The 16,397-nt window shown below is 39.6% G+C and overlaps 1 protein-coding gene and 2 pseudogenes across 1 annotated transcript; all 3 read right to left on the reverse strand.

The window, feature by feature from the left end:
* Nucleotides 1-321: 321 nt before the first annotated feature.
* Nucleotides 322-1,281, reverse strand: LOC143333048 (odorant receptor 131-2-like). Its single transcript, XM_076750981.1, has one exon. It carries the CDS (start codon nucleotides 1,279-1,281, stop codon nucleotides 322-324), a length of 960 nt encoding a protein of 319 aa, XP_076607096.1.
* Nucleotides 1,282-3,393: 2,112 nt separating this feature from the next.
* On the reverse strand, nucleotides 3,394-4,118 carry LOC143333049 (odorant receptor 131-2-like; annotated as a pseudogene).
* Nucleotides 4,119-11,423: 7,305 nt separating this feature from the next.
* Nucleotides 11,424-12,996, reverse strand: LOC143333050 (odorant receptor 131-2-like; annotated as a pseudogene).
* Between the last annotated feature and the right edge of the window lie 3,401 nt (nucleotides 12,997-16,397).

Below are 16,397 nucleotides of genomic sequence, written 5' to 3' on the forward strand. Positions count from 1 at the left end.
AACAGGCTAACGCACAATATCAATAACCTTATGTGAGCTGAAGAAAAACAAAAAATTAGTTTGCAAACAATCTGAGTTGAGTTAAGTGTTTAAATACATTAAAATGTACACGTAGATTAAAAGCCTTTTTGTTGAATGTAGAATGAAAAAAGAATTAATGAAAAATAAAGTACTCTTGCAAGATGACACCACATTTATTTTATTATATTGTAATAACTAATACAGACATTTTTGATTTAGAGCAATTTCAACAAACTGAGCTTTGTTTCAAATCAATATACATCTCTCAAACAACATTAATGCTTGATGATTCAGTGGAGCCTAGACTGAGACCTTAGTGACTGTGACAACTGACAGTTTATATCGACAGCATAGATGGCCAATGAGGATGGGTCTGATGTTCTGGTCTCTGATGCCATAGATGAGAGCACTCAGACATCTGGGAAGAAGGATTACACACACATATAGAATGTTCTTGATGCGCAAAATTGTTATTCTGTCAACAACTTTTGTGATAGCGAAAACCAGAGGACTGTGTATCGTTGAAGACAGACTGAGGAACAGCTGCACCAGATGCAGCAGCAGTGTGTTACGAGCCTTACGGGCTGAAGCTTTGTCTGTGGAGGCTGACCTGGCTGCTACCATCACACCAATATATGAAGAAGTGACTGCCACACCAGCTGATACAAACAGACAACAAGTGTAGACTTGGTCATAATTGTTAGAAACTGGGCTAAGCAGCATATTTTCTATGGAACACAATTCTTTCATCTGCAGGTTCTCAAATAGGAAATCTAACAGTAAAAGAACTTGAATGAGGACATTTAAGGAAGTGACGGCCCAAACCACAACGATAGCCACCTCTGTGTTTCTGATGGTGATGATGGTAGCATGTCTCAGTGGGTAGCAAACAGCCACATATCTCTCCAGAGACATCAGCACCAGTGTGAGAGGGGAAACATCATTTGTGAGGATGCAGAGCATGGTGAGAACACCACATACAGGATATGTCAGCATTACTCTACAAGCAGACAGTATGTACAGTACCTGACTCAGTGCCATCTGTGCAGTGTCTGCAAAAAGGAGGTTAAACAGAAGTACGTAACGAGAGGTCTCACGAAACACCAGTTTACTCCTCAAGGTGAAAAACATGGAGGCATTAATGCAGAGAAACACACAGCATGACAATATAATTGGAGCAGAAAACAGGAAAAGTTCGACGAGGCCTCGGTACTGCAGTCCATCAGTGATGTTTGTCTGAGATGAAGTGGCATTTGACATTATTAGAGAGGCATTTATGGGACCCCCTCAAAATCAGCACGGGATATATGAAGGGTTTTATCCAGGTATATAGTAAACTGCAGTTATCTACTTATAACAGAGAAGCTCAAATAATCTTGTATAGTCCACTCTTGGAATAGTAAAACTCCATTGTCTTTGCAGAGATGTCTCTCAAGTTCACATGCAAAACAAAATGCTCCACATACATTTTCCCTGTGCCAGCAGTTACCAGGTTAGATGCTGTGTTTGAGTCTATGTGAGCAGAACTGGTCTGCAGGGTTTCATGGTCCTCACAGGCCTTTTAAGGATTCAGTCCTCACACCCACTTCACATGATATTCTATTGTAAGCATCTGACGACATTATGGAAAGGATCCCTGCAGAGATAGGCCTTTTTTCAAGAGTAATCATAAAGCACACTTTATTCAAATGTGACAAAAACAAAAAAATAAAACTCACCAAACCCTTCTTGGCTCATCTTTTCATTGTTTCAACAATCAACACTAATTCTGGTTTGGCTGAAATAAACTCTTCATTCACAGAATCAGTAGAGAAGGAGGGGGTGCTGACAAGAGAGAAGCAGGGTGGGAAACAGCATGTAGAGCCTGAATACTTTCATGTCGAACTTGGGAATTTTTTTTCACTGGACATTATTACCAGAGAGATTTAAACATGTTGGATTTTGACAGATTTTCACATAAAAAAACAAACCAAAAAGAGTAATTACTGCACAACAGAAACTCTGGTTTTGTGACTTCTGTCTGTCTTCAGTGCAGCCGCCTTGCTGCTGCTGTTTTGTTTTTTCTTTCCACAATCACATATTGATTTCCCCAATTAAATTTATGCTTTTTTTTTTTTTTTTTTTTTTTTTTTTTACAATTCAATTACATATTTGATTTAAGAATTTTTGTTGACAGCTATAGAGATCACATTGCTGTCTGCTGAGCACAGCCAGACCTGATCTTCCAATGTGCCTCTCCACCAAAGATTGTCCACTTATCACTTAACTTTCCATTATTACCATCCTTGAGTCCAGACAGGGCCTATTTTATGAGCCAAAGGTCAGGTGAGCAACAAGTTTTACAGAAGTTCATCACTTCTCTTCCAAAGATGTAAAACTGTGCATCTGCAGGTCATCAGACTACAATTTGAACCTGTTGTTAATCAAACTATCCCTCACTCTTACTGCTTCTGCTTCTTTCCAACAGTGTTGGGATTCTTGGACTGGAGTTTATTCTTTCAATGCATTGAAAATATATACATAGATTAACAGCCCTTTTCGTATATTAGAAAATGACAACAATGAAAAAACACTCAACTCAAATGCATTATTTGCAGAGTAGAAATAATTCAAAAAGAATATAAAGTAGTCTTGCAAAACTCAAGCATGTTTATTTTACTGTATATTAATAATTGATGTAAACGCTTTCAATTTAAACCACAATATCATCAGCAGGTTTGTGTGTTAACTGATATTCTGTGTTTAAAATTTCAAGAAAAAAAAAGCTTTTTTTCAAATCAATATACGTATCGCGCGTGCCTCACAGCAAGGAGGTCGCTGGTTCAATCCCCGGGTTGGGCAGGGCCTTTCTGTGTGAAGTTTGCATGTTCTTCCCGTGCATGCGTGGGTTCTCTCCGGGCACTCCGGCTTCCTCCCACAGACCAAAAACATGCTCATTAGGTTAATTGGTGACTCTAAATTGTCCATAGGTGTGAGTGTGAATGGTTGCCTGTCTGTGTGTCTGTCTATGTTGCCCTGCGATCGGCTGGCGACTGGTTCAGGGTGTACCCCGCCTCTCGCCCATTGCTAGCTGGGATAGGCTCCAGCCCCCTGCAACCCCGAAAGGGATACGCGGGTGTAGAAGATGAATGAATGAATGAATATACGTATCTTTGATGACAGTGCGATAGCCTCTCTCTAACCCTCCCTTATGCTTTTACCTCTCTGTAGCCTTGAAGCATCTTCCAGGCCGTTAGTTGGTTGGCGGCACCTTGAGAGGGTGGAACTGGATGATATAAATAGGGCGGCCATCTTAGAGGCCCTCTTTCTGCCCTGGGCAATTCAGTTTGTGTTACGTTTGTCCCTTTATTACCACTCACACATATGTCTGCTCTACACCACTGATAAGTAACATTCACACAGTTTAGGTTGTGTTATGTTTAGTTAAATAAATGTTTTGTTGCACTACATCGGTGTGTGGACTCTTCTCCTTTTGTTGTGAACCTTTGAGTCAGGTTCATAACAAACTGACAACAAGTGTAGACTTGGTCATAATTTTTAGACATTGAGCCAAGCAGCATATTTTCTATGGAACACAATTCTTTCATCTGCAGGTTCTCAAATAGGAAATCTAACAGTAAAAGAACTTGAATGAGGACATTTAATGAAGTGACAGCCCAAACCACAACGATAGCCACCTCTGTGTTTCTGATGGTGATGATGGTAGCATGTCTCAGTGGGTAGCAAACAGCCACATATCTCTCCAGAGACATCAGCACCCGTGTGAGAGGGGAAACATCATTTGTGACATTGCAGATCATGGTGAGAACACCACATACAAGATATTTTAGCATTACACTACAAGCAGACAGTGTGTACAGCACCTGGCTCAGTGCCATCTGTGCAGTGTCTGCAAAAAGGGGGTTAACAGAAGAACGTAACGAGAGGTTTCACAAAACACCAGTTTACTCCTCAAGGCATGAAAAACATGGGGGCATTAATGCAGAGAAACACACAGCATGATAATGAAAGTGGAGCAGAAAACAATAAAAGTTCCACCAGGCCCAGTACTGCTGTCCACCAGTGATGTTTGTCTGAGATGAAGTGGCATTTGACATTATTAGAGAGGCATTTATGGGACCCCCTTGAAACCAGCATGGGATATGTGAAGGGTTTTATCCAGATATCTAGTAAATTGTAATTATCTTAAAGTGCATTTAAGACATATGCCTATCAACCTGTTGGTGCAAGTATGACACACAAATTACCTTCTATAATATGAAAAATAAAACTCCATTGTCTTTGCAGAGATGTCTATCAAGTTCACATGCAAAACAAAATGCTCCACATACAGAAAACAGAAAATCATCCACATACGTTTTCCCTGTGTCAACGGTTACCAGGTTAGATGCTGTGTTTGATTCCATGTGAGCAGAACTGGGGCCTCATTTATAAAACTTGCTTACGCACAAAAAGGGGCTTGAAAGTTGCGTACGCAACTTCCTACGCAAAGGTTGTGATTTATAAAAATAAACTTAGCGTGAGAATGTGCGCACCGGTACGCCAACTTTGATGCTTGCGTACGAACATTTTGGAGACAGGGGAAACTGGCGGTGCAGATGGTGAGGTGGTGAATTGAAGCCAGATTGATCTCATACATTTAATGTCATCACATATCAGACTTATAGACCCGCGTAATCATAAACACCCAAGTCTGCAGTGTTATAGATGTGTTCCTTTAATGAGCCGTTAGGCCTACTACTGTATGCACAATGTTCATATATCATGCTTCCATCTTCAAATGATACAGAGCGGTGGATGGCACTGATGGATTAGTATTAATTGTGACAAGGTGTGTAACAATCATTCAATTTGCTGAGTAAGCATATAAATAGTGCGGTGACACTCGTGCGTAATGCTGCACAATGGATGCGCTGGCACTGCTGGAAGATCACGCAAATGGTAGGATCAGGATGGAGAGAAGTTTTAGGGACCACGGAGATTTGCTGGCCCATGATGATGACTGGCTAATAAGCCGATTTAGATTCCCTAGAGCGGTGCTCTTGGATCTATGTGCTGAACTGGGCCCAGTGTTAGATAGACCCACCCGCCGGAACCGCGCCATCCCGGTGCATATCCAGGTGCTGACCACTCTGGGGTTTCTGGCAACTGGCTCCTTTCAGTGGGAATTAGCCGACAGGTAAGTGTTTGATATGATTAATATTATATAATGTTACATTGTCTGTCTAAAGCCCCTTTTGGGTATAAATCAGTTAAATTATGTCCTTAGGTCTGGGATATTTGCAGCAATGTCCGGTTTCCCAAATATAATCGACGCAATTGACTGCACTCACATTGCTATAAGGGCTCAGAGTGAAAATGAATTTGCTTATGTGAATCGAAAAAATGTGCATTCACTCAATGTACAAATTATATGTACCTCGGACATGATCTTGACGAATGTAGTGGCACGGTGGCCTGGGTCAACACATGACTCATTCATCCTGACGCACAGTAGTGTAGGGATCTGTAGTTTCTGCCACAGATCGCTCTGTGGCACTGGAACTATTCACTGCGGTGACGACGTGCCGCCACTCTTTTTTTTTTTTTTTTATTGTATTCATGACGCCACTACCGTGACCACCAAACAAAATATCCTTTCTGGCCTCCATCTCACCCACAAGCACCTCAATTTCAGTCTCCGTAAAATTTCTTTTTCTTTTCTCTGCCATGATCGAACGTAAAACGCCATTGATCAGCAGGCATATTTATATGCAAAGTCATTCATGAGGTACTTTGCATTGACCATTCATGGTAAAATGTGGGTGTGTCGGAGGCGGGATGTGAGGTGAATCCACCTGCGCAATCTTTCAGGTGGAGTGTGATTTATAAAGGGAAAATTGCGTGCAGGTGTGAGTACGCACGTTTTATAAATCCGAATATTTTTTGGCGTACGCCATTTTCAGCTTTTGGGCGTACGCACACTTTTAGTATGGATTCTACGCAATGTTTTATAAATGAGGCCCCTGGTCTGCAGGGTGTCAAGGTCCTCACAGGCCACATAAGGGCCAATGTGGGCCAGTGCCACTATGATTGACAGCTGGCCCACCCTATCAGAAGTGCCCGGCATTAACTTGAAATTCAAGGAATGAAACAATAGCCCATAATAATATCATACAAAATTGTGTGAGATCAAGTTTGTTTCAATAAGGTATCATTATGTTACAAATATTTACAGAAATGCTTGTTGTGGCTGTGTTTTGGTATCTGCTCTGATTCTGCCTCTGTGTTTCTCCAGGGCTGGAGCGTGGCAGGGGCGGGGCCGATCTCTACTGAGGTGAGTCGCGGCCAGACACACCTGTCATTAATCCCCGCTCATCAGGACTCTCCTTTTTAAGCGGGCTTCTCTCACACTCTGGTGCCAGATGATCCTCGCTCATGTCTATGGTCTCACCTCAGAATGATCTCCTGATCCCTGCCACATGCCTCCAGCCGCCTTTTCCCCATGCAGTGTATCCTCATTAATCCTGTGAGCTTGTTTTTGTCTGCCTGTGTGCATTCCCTTTAACAGAGATTTTTGTTGCCTTACTAGTGGCTGTCGAGTTTCCCTCCAGCAGAGACTACGTTTTCTTCTGCCTGAGCAGCATCGTTTCCTTTGTAAAGAATTTTCTGTTGTTACTTTGAACAATAAACTTGAGTGAACTTTCCCTCTGCATTTTGGGTCCTTGCTTTCCCTGTGCACACATCACAATGCTCTTTTGTCCATTTTTAATATTCTGCGCTTCATTTTGATTGGGTAAAGCTATGTGGGTGGCCGCAGCGTGCATACATTAGCTGTGTCAACAATCGCTGGAAGCTTGCAAGAATGCTAGTTGTTAGCTGCGCTATTAACTGTTACACCACTACAAATATGTCAAAACAATCCCTGGTAGAGATGATGGACAGCTGTCCGCCAGATATTTTCCTGGGTGTCAACAAGTTGTTGAGAGTCATGATAACGCTTGCCATGCGCAGCAGAGCGCATCTTTTCCACCACCAGGAGAATTCACAAAAACCTGCGATCTTCCATGGGAACTTCTCGTCTTTGCCATTTGACACTTCTTTGTCACGAGCAAGAATTAACGGAGGGACTTGACCCCGAAGAAATACTTATACTAGGATATACAGTGCCAAGCCTAGATGTCTACGCCTTGTGTAGGCCAACGTGCAGGACAAGACCACATTGGACTACAACGGGTAGGAGAGAATAATTTCCAACCACAATTAGACAATTCACGTTGAGAAAAAAATAAATTATTGATTGATGCTGATTCAGGACAGTGATGGGCATCTCTCTCTCTCTCTCTCCCTCCCTCTCCCACCCTCCCTGCTTTCTTCCCAATTCAGTGGCCATCAGGACGGATTTAGCTTCAAGTTCATCTCTCTCTCTCTCCCTCTCTCTCTGTCCCTCAATCTCTGTCCCTCACACACACACACACACACACACACACACACACACACACATGCACGCACGCACGCACGCTCTCATGCACTGAACTCACACTCAGCCACACACGCACCAAATTGAACATCCCTGAAGTGGTTGTTGAACTCAGTAGCCTTCCTGGTCAGAAGTTGTTCGGTGATGTTTTGTTAGTTTGAGTAGTACCTTCAGAATCCATGTTTTAGGTTCAGGCTGTCTGACTGTTTTTTTTGTTGTTGTTGTTGCATGTTTACAAAGTGCTTCCAATCGCCTACAACGTTATTCTGGAGTACATGTTCAGGATCTGTAATGTTAAACAGTAATAGATTACTTAATGCTTTCACAATTATTTCTCAACACCCTGGTCCATGTCATTCTTTTTCCCTCAGTGAACATGGGAGCAGCATCTTTTGGAAGAATTATGATGACTGTAGCATTATCTACAACTTTTTTCCACAATTATTTTTTCCCTGTATTAAATGTTGTAAAAGGCCAAAATGTAATTTTATTATATATTAAAATGGAAAAGATTAAAAGAAGATTAAGCAAACGTGGGCGGTATTAATTATAAACATTTCTGTGAATTATTGGTTTTTGTATATGTTTGACTTGGGCAGTAAATATTTAAGTTGACTGGAATTGACCGCCGCCATTATGACGTAACACATCCGGTTGTAATCACAGCCGTCAAGGCAGCTGCGGCTGATTCGGCGTTGCATAAGCCGGACGCCTGCTTGTTTGATGATCACTCGCGGAGCATATCTCATTCATGGATTTTTAAACAACGCATTCCTTGGAGAGCGCAGCGAGGTACATGTTTGTGTGTGAATTGTTTTATTGTTATCATGTAGATATTTTTGATACATTGTGAAATATTTATCTTAAATGTTTATTTGCATGCATGTTTTTAAATCAGTTTCACAGTGGCGTAAGGAGTTCAACGAGATTAATAAAAGACCTTACGCATCAGTCAAATCTCACAAATCGTCATTCCAAGGGCTGCTACAAATGTTATTAATTATGGCCATGAAAGCATAAAATTCTTAAGGAAAAATTAGGCAAATTTATTTGTATTGCACAATTCATACACCAGGCAATTCAAAGTGCTTTACAGAAGCATAAAAATACATTAAAACCATACATTTCAAAGAAAGAAATTAGAAGAGAATAGAAAAATAAAAATAAAATACAATTAAAGGAAAATTAAAAACAGAAGCCAGTAAAAGACAGTAATTTAGCATTTAGAATGATAAAAGTCATTGAGCAAATATATTTACTTTAAGTAAAAGGTGAGGAGCGTAATAACTGAAAACTGCTTCACTTTGTTTGGTTCTCATTCTGGGAACACACAATAGACCTGTCCCTGATGACCTGAGAGGTCTGGATACTTCATAAGGAGTTATATGGAGTATATTTTGGTCCTAGACCATTCAATGCTTTGTAGTCCATTTTTCTGCTGTTTGTAAGGACTCGTGCAGCAGCATTTTGAATCAGCTGCGGTTGCCTAATTGATTTTTTGTTTAGGCCAGTAAAGACTCCATTGCAATAGTCCAACCTACTGAAAATAAATGCATGAACAAGTTTTTCCATGTGTTCTTTGGACAGACATCCCTTAATTCTGGTTATATTTTTCAGGTGGTAGTAGGCTGATTTGGTAATGAGCTTTAAATGGTTGTTAAAATTCAGGTCAGAATCAGTAATTACACCAAGATTTCTGGCTTTATCTGTTGTTGTCAGTGACATGGAATTAAGGTGAGCACTTATCTTTGATCTTTCATTTTTGGGGCCAAATACAATCACTTCTGTCTTATCTGCATTAAGCTGAAGAAAATTCTGGCACATCCACTCATTGATTTGATGAATACACTCACTCAGTGAAAGTAAGGGACTGTAGTCAGGTGACGACACAGAAATATAAAGTTGTATATCATCTGCGTAAGTATGATAAGAAATATTATGATGCTCCATAATCTGAACTAGGGGCAACGTAGATATTGAAAAGAAGTGGTCCGAGAATAGACCCTTGTGGCACCCCACACATCATCTTTTTTCGTTCAGACACATGCTCACCAATTGACACAAAGTAGTCTCTATCTTGTAAATAGGATTTGAACCAGTGTAGGACAGTGCCAGTAAGTCCCACCCACTTTTCCAGTCTGTCCAGAAGTATGTCCTGATCAACTGTATCAAAGGAAGCACTGAGATCTAATAAGACTAAGACTGAGGTTTTGGAAGCATCATTATTCAGATGTATGTCATTTAAAACTTTGATAAGTACAGTCTCAGTGCTGTGGTATGGACGAAATTCAGACTGAAATGCATGAAAAAGATTGTTCTGCATCATGAAAGCAACGTAATTTTTCCTAGAAAGGGAAGATTTGATATTGGCCTGTAGTTACTTATTACTGAAGCATCCAGATTAGTCTTAAGGTGAATTGGTGGAAAGAGGGCCTGTAGATGCATAACTCTTGACCTGAAAGAAAGATGCTTGCTGTAATTATATCCTCTCTGCATACTGCCACTAAAGAAATCAATATTGCTTGTTCTGTACCAAAATTTTAACCAAAGCTAATATTAGCTATCTGATTTAGAGTTAACCAAATTAAGCAGGTGTTTCTCACACAGTAGAAACTGCAGTGGAGGGACAGTAGCAAATGATGTGTACAAACAAGATATCCACTTGATTTGACTGCTGAAGCCTCATATCAGCTTTAGCTAAACTTAAGAAAGCATTTTTGTGTGGAAAGAAAACTCTCAGTTTCGTCCACTATCTCAAACATTGGAATAGTGTTATGAGGAGAGACCTTCACAGCCACTATGGACAGGAGAAAAAATTACAGTGACTAAAAACTTTCAATGTACATATGGACATGTATTGTTTAAAGACAGACTTGACCTTTTTTTATGATGCGTTCCATGTTTCCTAGACTGTGACCTCAGCTTTGGCTGGAATAATGTAGAGTTTCAGCTGACAGCATAGATGGCATATGAGGATGGGTCTGATGTTCTGGTCTCTGGTGCCATAGATGAGAGATCTCTCAGCCACCACCTCCTCAGTAGTGTGATCCACTCCACCATATCCATGATGCAACAGTACCTTCACAACCTCACATTTTAACAACAAACAACAACAAACATTTTAAGCTTCATGAAGGAAGAATATGTGGCAGAGATGTTTAGTGCATTAGATAGTATAAGTGTACATAATAAAGTGAGTAGGTAGTATGATTTCATGTCACCACTGAGGAGTATCCCTGAAATAGGGCTGGGCGATATGGCTGAAAACTGTATCACGATATAAGTGTTTTATATCGGTCGATATCGATAATTATTGATGTTTTTTATGACCTATTTAAAATAAGGACCAGGAGATAAATACATTAAATTTAAACATTTTTATTTGAAATTTAACCTTCCTCTGATTATAATCCCCTCAACTATCAAAGCAGAAAGGAAAGGAAATGTCAACACAACCATGGAAAACACTCAAATAATAAATGTCAATAAAAGTCTAAAATCACAATGAACACTCAACAATTATATCTTAACATTAAGGTGCAAAAATAAAGAATAGGTAACAGATGCTTAATAAAGTCTAACAAAATAGTGCAAAGTGTAAAAATGTAAACACAGAGAAACCTGAGAACTTTTTTTCTGCAGGTTTAGTGCCAGGACGTTCACAAGCTGATTAATCTTCTGATGAAAAAAGTGTTTTAAAATATGTGCAATGTTTTATAAACATAGGAGAAATTAAAATAAACTGAGGTTGACTTTACATCTGTAACACAGAAAACAAATGGCAGTCTTAGAAAAGTACTTTCGGCCCGGTATAACATTGAGGTCAAGCACGTGTAAGAGATTTTTATAACCTGGCTTCTCCACAGTGCTAAGCGGAAGCATGTCTTTATCTATATGATATGCCACTGCCTCCGTTATGTCTTTGTGCCTTTTAGATGATTTGTCATAAGGCACTGAGGCAGAGCATCTCTGCATGGTGGTCTGCTGCTTGTGTGGTGGTGCTGCGGTAGCAGATGCTGTTGGACGCTGGCGAATACGCTGCGCTCCGAAGGGTGAGCGCGGCTAAGGTGGTCAAACAAGTTTGTGGTATTGGTGGGGACAACGGTCTTGCATACTTTACAGACCACATTGGTCTGACTACGGTCCGACTTACAAAATCCAAAAAACTTGACCTTGATCAATGTTCTTGCATAAAACACATCCCGTTCTATTTTTTTCCCGTGTACATTTTGGGGATTATAAACCACATGGGTCTTGAATGATGATTCATGTGTCACTGTTATAGTCATTGTGGCCTGTGGCTTTGACACTTCAACGTTTTCCTATCGTCTGCTGTGTTAATGCAAACAAACAAACATAAAACCTTTACTCACTCACCTTTAGACACAACTATGCCATAGAAGCACTATTGTACTGCTGAACATTAATAGCTTGCAATTAGTTGCAGTTTACTTTCAAAAGAGCCACAGTACACATTTTCTGTTTAAAATCTGAATAAATTCACACATTTTGTTAAAAATAATATTTCTCTATGAAGTGATGCCTGTGCTGATTTTTGCCTTTCCTGGAATGACGGAGACAGAAATTGAGCGTCTCCACTGACAGCAGAGATTGTACAAGAGGACGGGTCTGATGGTCTGGTCTCTGAGACCATAGATGAGAGAACTGAGACATCTTGGAAAAATGATAATACACACATACAGTACAATCTGGATACGTAAAAATATTTTCCTTTCTAGGACCTTGTAGATAGCTAGAAGCATTGGGTTATATCCAGTTGAGGACAGACTCAGGCCCAGCTGCACCAGATGCAGCAGCAGTGTGTTACGAGCCTTACGGGCTGAAATTTTGTCTGTGGAGGCTGACCTGGCTGCTGCCATCACACCAATATAAGAGCAAATGACTGACACACCAGCTGATACAAACAGACAATAAGTGTAGACTTTGTCATAATCTTTAGACATTGGGCCAAGCAGCATGTATTCTAAAGAGCAAAATTTTTTCATCTGCAAGCTCTGCAGATCCTCAAATGGAAAATTTAACAGCAATAATACCCTAGTGAGGATATTCAGTGAACTGAAAGCCCAAATCACAACAATAGCCACCTCTGTGTTTCTGATGGTGATGATGGTAGCGTGTCTCAGTGGGTAGCACACAGCCACATATCTCTCCAGACACATCACCGCCAGGGTGAGAGGTGAGATCACAGTGGTGAGATTGGCAAGCATGGTGAAAACACCACATACGGGATAAGTCAATTTTACTCTACAAGCAGCCATTATGTACATTAACTGAGCATGTACCAGCAGTATAGTCTCTGCAAAAAGGAGGTTATACAGAAGAACGTAACGGGAGGTCTCTTGAAACACAGATTTACTCCTCAAGGTGAATAGCATGGTCCCATTAATGAAGAGAAACACACAGCATAGTAATGTAGACACAGTGCAATGTATCACTTTTTCCAGAATCCCCAATTCAGCAATGATGTTGATCTGAGATTGAGATCCATTTGACATCGTAGAGAAGCTTTGAGCAGACATAAAATGATCAGACTCTTGATGTAATCAGACAGCAAATGCAAAAGTAATCTTGTCCAGTTTGTATTCCTACAGCAGTGAAGACATTTCATCTTTAAAGCAGAGAATGTCACTGAGTTCACGTGCAAAATCCCACATCATCAGCAAAGCTCTTAGCAAGGCAGAAGCCTGGCATGTTTCTATGTGTGCAGAGGTGGACTGCAGGGTTTGCCTGCTCTCACATTTTGTTTATGAGTTCTGTCCCCACATTTTCTCACATGATACAATCATACGTCAGCATTGTTAACAAATTATTCACGAGCGATGTAATCTCTCTACCACCACCTTGCACTCAATGCCTTGATCCATTCCACCATATGCATGCTGTAGCAGCACGTGCTTAAGCTTCATCCTTGTTCAAGATTTATTTGTCATATGCACTGCAATATTAAAATAAACTATATAACCAACTGAGGTAGACTGGTGTACAGTAGTAACGCAATTAGTAAAACTGTGATGTAGATAGGTTGTACAGTAGTAGTAATGTATATGCTTAATGAGAACCAGGTAGGACATACATAAGGTGCAGAGACTGTACAGGGGATGCACACAAACATATGTACTGTGATGGTTATATAGATACATACAAAGTGGCATGAAAACGTTTGGGCACCCCTGCTCACAATGTCTGTTACTGTGAATAGTTAAGTGAGTAGAAGGTGAACTGAAAACTGAACTCCAAAATGCGTAGTTAAAGATTAAATATTCTCTTCAATATTTAAAGCAAGCTTTTATTTTTTTGAACAATATTTTTATTGTTTTTCAAAATGAACGTACAAAACACATTGATACAACCACACCATAAATTGCAGGTTAACCTCACTGCATACCTGTATGTACAAACAATGGATTAAAAAAATATAATAAATAATAATAATAATAATAACAACAACAACAATAATAATAATAATAATAATAATAATAATAATAAAAGTAAACTGCACACAGACATACATACCCACACAAAATAATATAATGAATTAAATTAAATTAAATTAAATTAAATTAAATTAAAATTAAATTAAAATTAAGTCGTCACACCCAATAGCCTTAGAGATAGCTATATTCTATTGTTGCTTGATAAAGTCCATTAAGGGTGTCCACACCTCTTCAAATTTGTGTGCTTTACCCTTGATTACATAGGTAAGTTTTTCTAATGTAACATGCATTGCCATCTCTTTTATCCAAGATTGTATAGAGGAAACTTCAGTCTCTCTCCAAGACAAAGCAACCATCCTCCTGGCCTGCAGAAGGCCAAAGTTAATCAGAGTCTTAGACTTAGAGTTAACAGAAAAGTAATCTGGGTATATCCCTAAAATACAAAGTTTTGCTATGCAGGGTATCTGGGTACCTGTAATTCTGCTTAGAATGTCAACAACCATTTTCCAAAAAGCTACCAGTTTAGGACATTCCCATACACAATGAATCAGAGTGCCTTTCTCAGTCAAACATTTTACGCAGGTATCTGGAGTGCCAGGGGACCATTTATTGAGTTTCTCAGGGGTTATGTATGTCCTCATTAACCACTTGTGTTGTAGCAGTTTCATGCGAGTATTAATGGTTTGTGTTTGAGCTTTCATACAAGCTGTCGCCCACTCAGCTTCTTCAATATCTTCCTTAATATCTAAACTCCATGCTCTTCTTCTGTCATGACTAGATTCATCATCATGTGAAACAAGTAGTGCATATAATATAGAGATTTGGCGTTTCCCATTCATATGTTTCAACACAATATCCTCAAGGCAGGACAGCGGCGGCTCTTGTGTATCCTGGTGACTCTTTGATGAAATGAAGTGCTTCAATTGTAAGTATTTAAAAAAGTGTTTTTTTGGAATTGAATATTTCTCACAAAGGTCGTTAAAGGTTAATAGAGTACCCTGAACATATAAGTCTCCAATTTTTTGCACCCCACTATCGGCCCAGGCCTTGAAACCACTGTCTGCCCTGCCAGGAGTAAACTGCTCATTTCCCCAAACAGGTGAAAATTGAGAGATGGTAGGTGTGTCACCAATATGTCTATGAGCTTTGTACCATACATCAATAGAGTTTTTAAGGAATGGATTTATAGTTTTTTTCTTTAAAGTTTTCAAATCTGCTGAATATAAATATAGACTTAGTGGCAGTTTAGATAATGATGCTTGTTCAATATGAGCCCATGCTGGAGGGGAATGTGTAAGAAAATAGAACATAGCACTGCGTAGCTGAGCGGCCCAGTAGTACCACTGTAAACAGGGCATCTGTAATCCCCCCCTATCATATGGCAAATACAGTAACCTGAGTCTTAATCTAGGTTTTCGGTTATTCCAAATAAACCTACAAAATGCTTTGTTAATTTCTTTAAAAAAGGATTTTGGCAGTGGCATTGGAAGTGATTGAAGCAAATATAAGAATTTCGGCAAAATAGTCATCTTGATTATGTTGATCCAGCCAATCATTGATATTTGCATTGTTGTCCATTTTTCAAGTGATTCTCGTACCTCTTTCATCAATGGGTCATAATTTGCATGAACCACTGTGCTAATTTGAGGGGTAATCTTAATCCCAAGATAGGTAAAGCCCTCTCTCGCATTGAAAAAAGGCGTTGTTATAACTGGGTTAATTCTTTCATCTTTGTTCAGGAAAAGTATAGAGGATTTTGCATTATTAATACTGTATCCAGAAAATTGACCAAATCTGTTGATTAGATATAAAACTGTCTGGACACTGTTTGATAAATTTGACAAGAAAAGAATTACGTAGTCTGCATATAACGATATCCTGTGTTCATAATCTCCAATTGTTATTCCTGACAAATTGGCTTCAGTTCTGATGGACATGGCTAAAGGCTCAATGGCTAAAATGAACAGTAGTGGGGAGAGGGGACAGCCCTGACGGGTTGACCTCTCTAGCGTTAATGGGCTTGATAAATTGTTATTCGTCATTACACGTGCGGTAGGGTTGGTATATAATAATTCTATCCATTTCAAAAATTTTCCCCCAAGTCCGTATCTTGGCAATAAGTTGAACAAATAATGCCATTCAATTCTATCAAACGCTTGTCTAGCATCTAGAGATAATAGCGCTGTATCCCTGGTATTGTTTTTAGAATGAATTATGTTGAGGACCCTTTTTATGTTATGAAATCCCTTACTTATCTTACTGTCTACTCCCATAAGACTAATAGGCCTGTATGAGGAGCAGTCAGTTGATATTTTCCCACGTTTTAAAATAAGGATTAGCGTAGCAAGTCTTAAAGTTGGTGGTAATATCCCATTGTTAAATGACTCGTTGAACATATCCAAAAGTGGAGTCAACAATTGCTTTTGGAAGGTTTTATAAAACTCTATTGGTAGGCCGTCAGG

The sequence above is a fragment of the Chaetodon auriga genome, chromosome 15 (assembly GCF_051107435.1).
Source record: "Chaetodon auriga isolate fChaAug3 chromosome 15, fChaAug3.hap1, whole genome shotgun sequence".
Taxonomy (NCBI): domain Eukaryota; kingdom Metazoa; phylum Chordata; class Actinopteri; order Chaetodontiformes; family Chaetodontidae; genus Chaetodon; species Chaetodon auriga.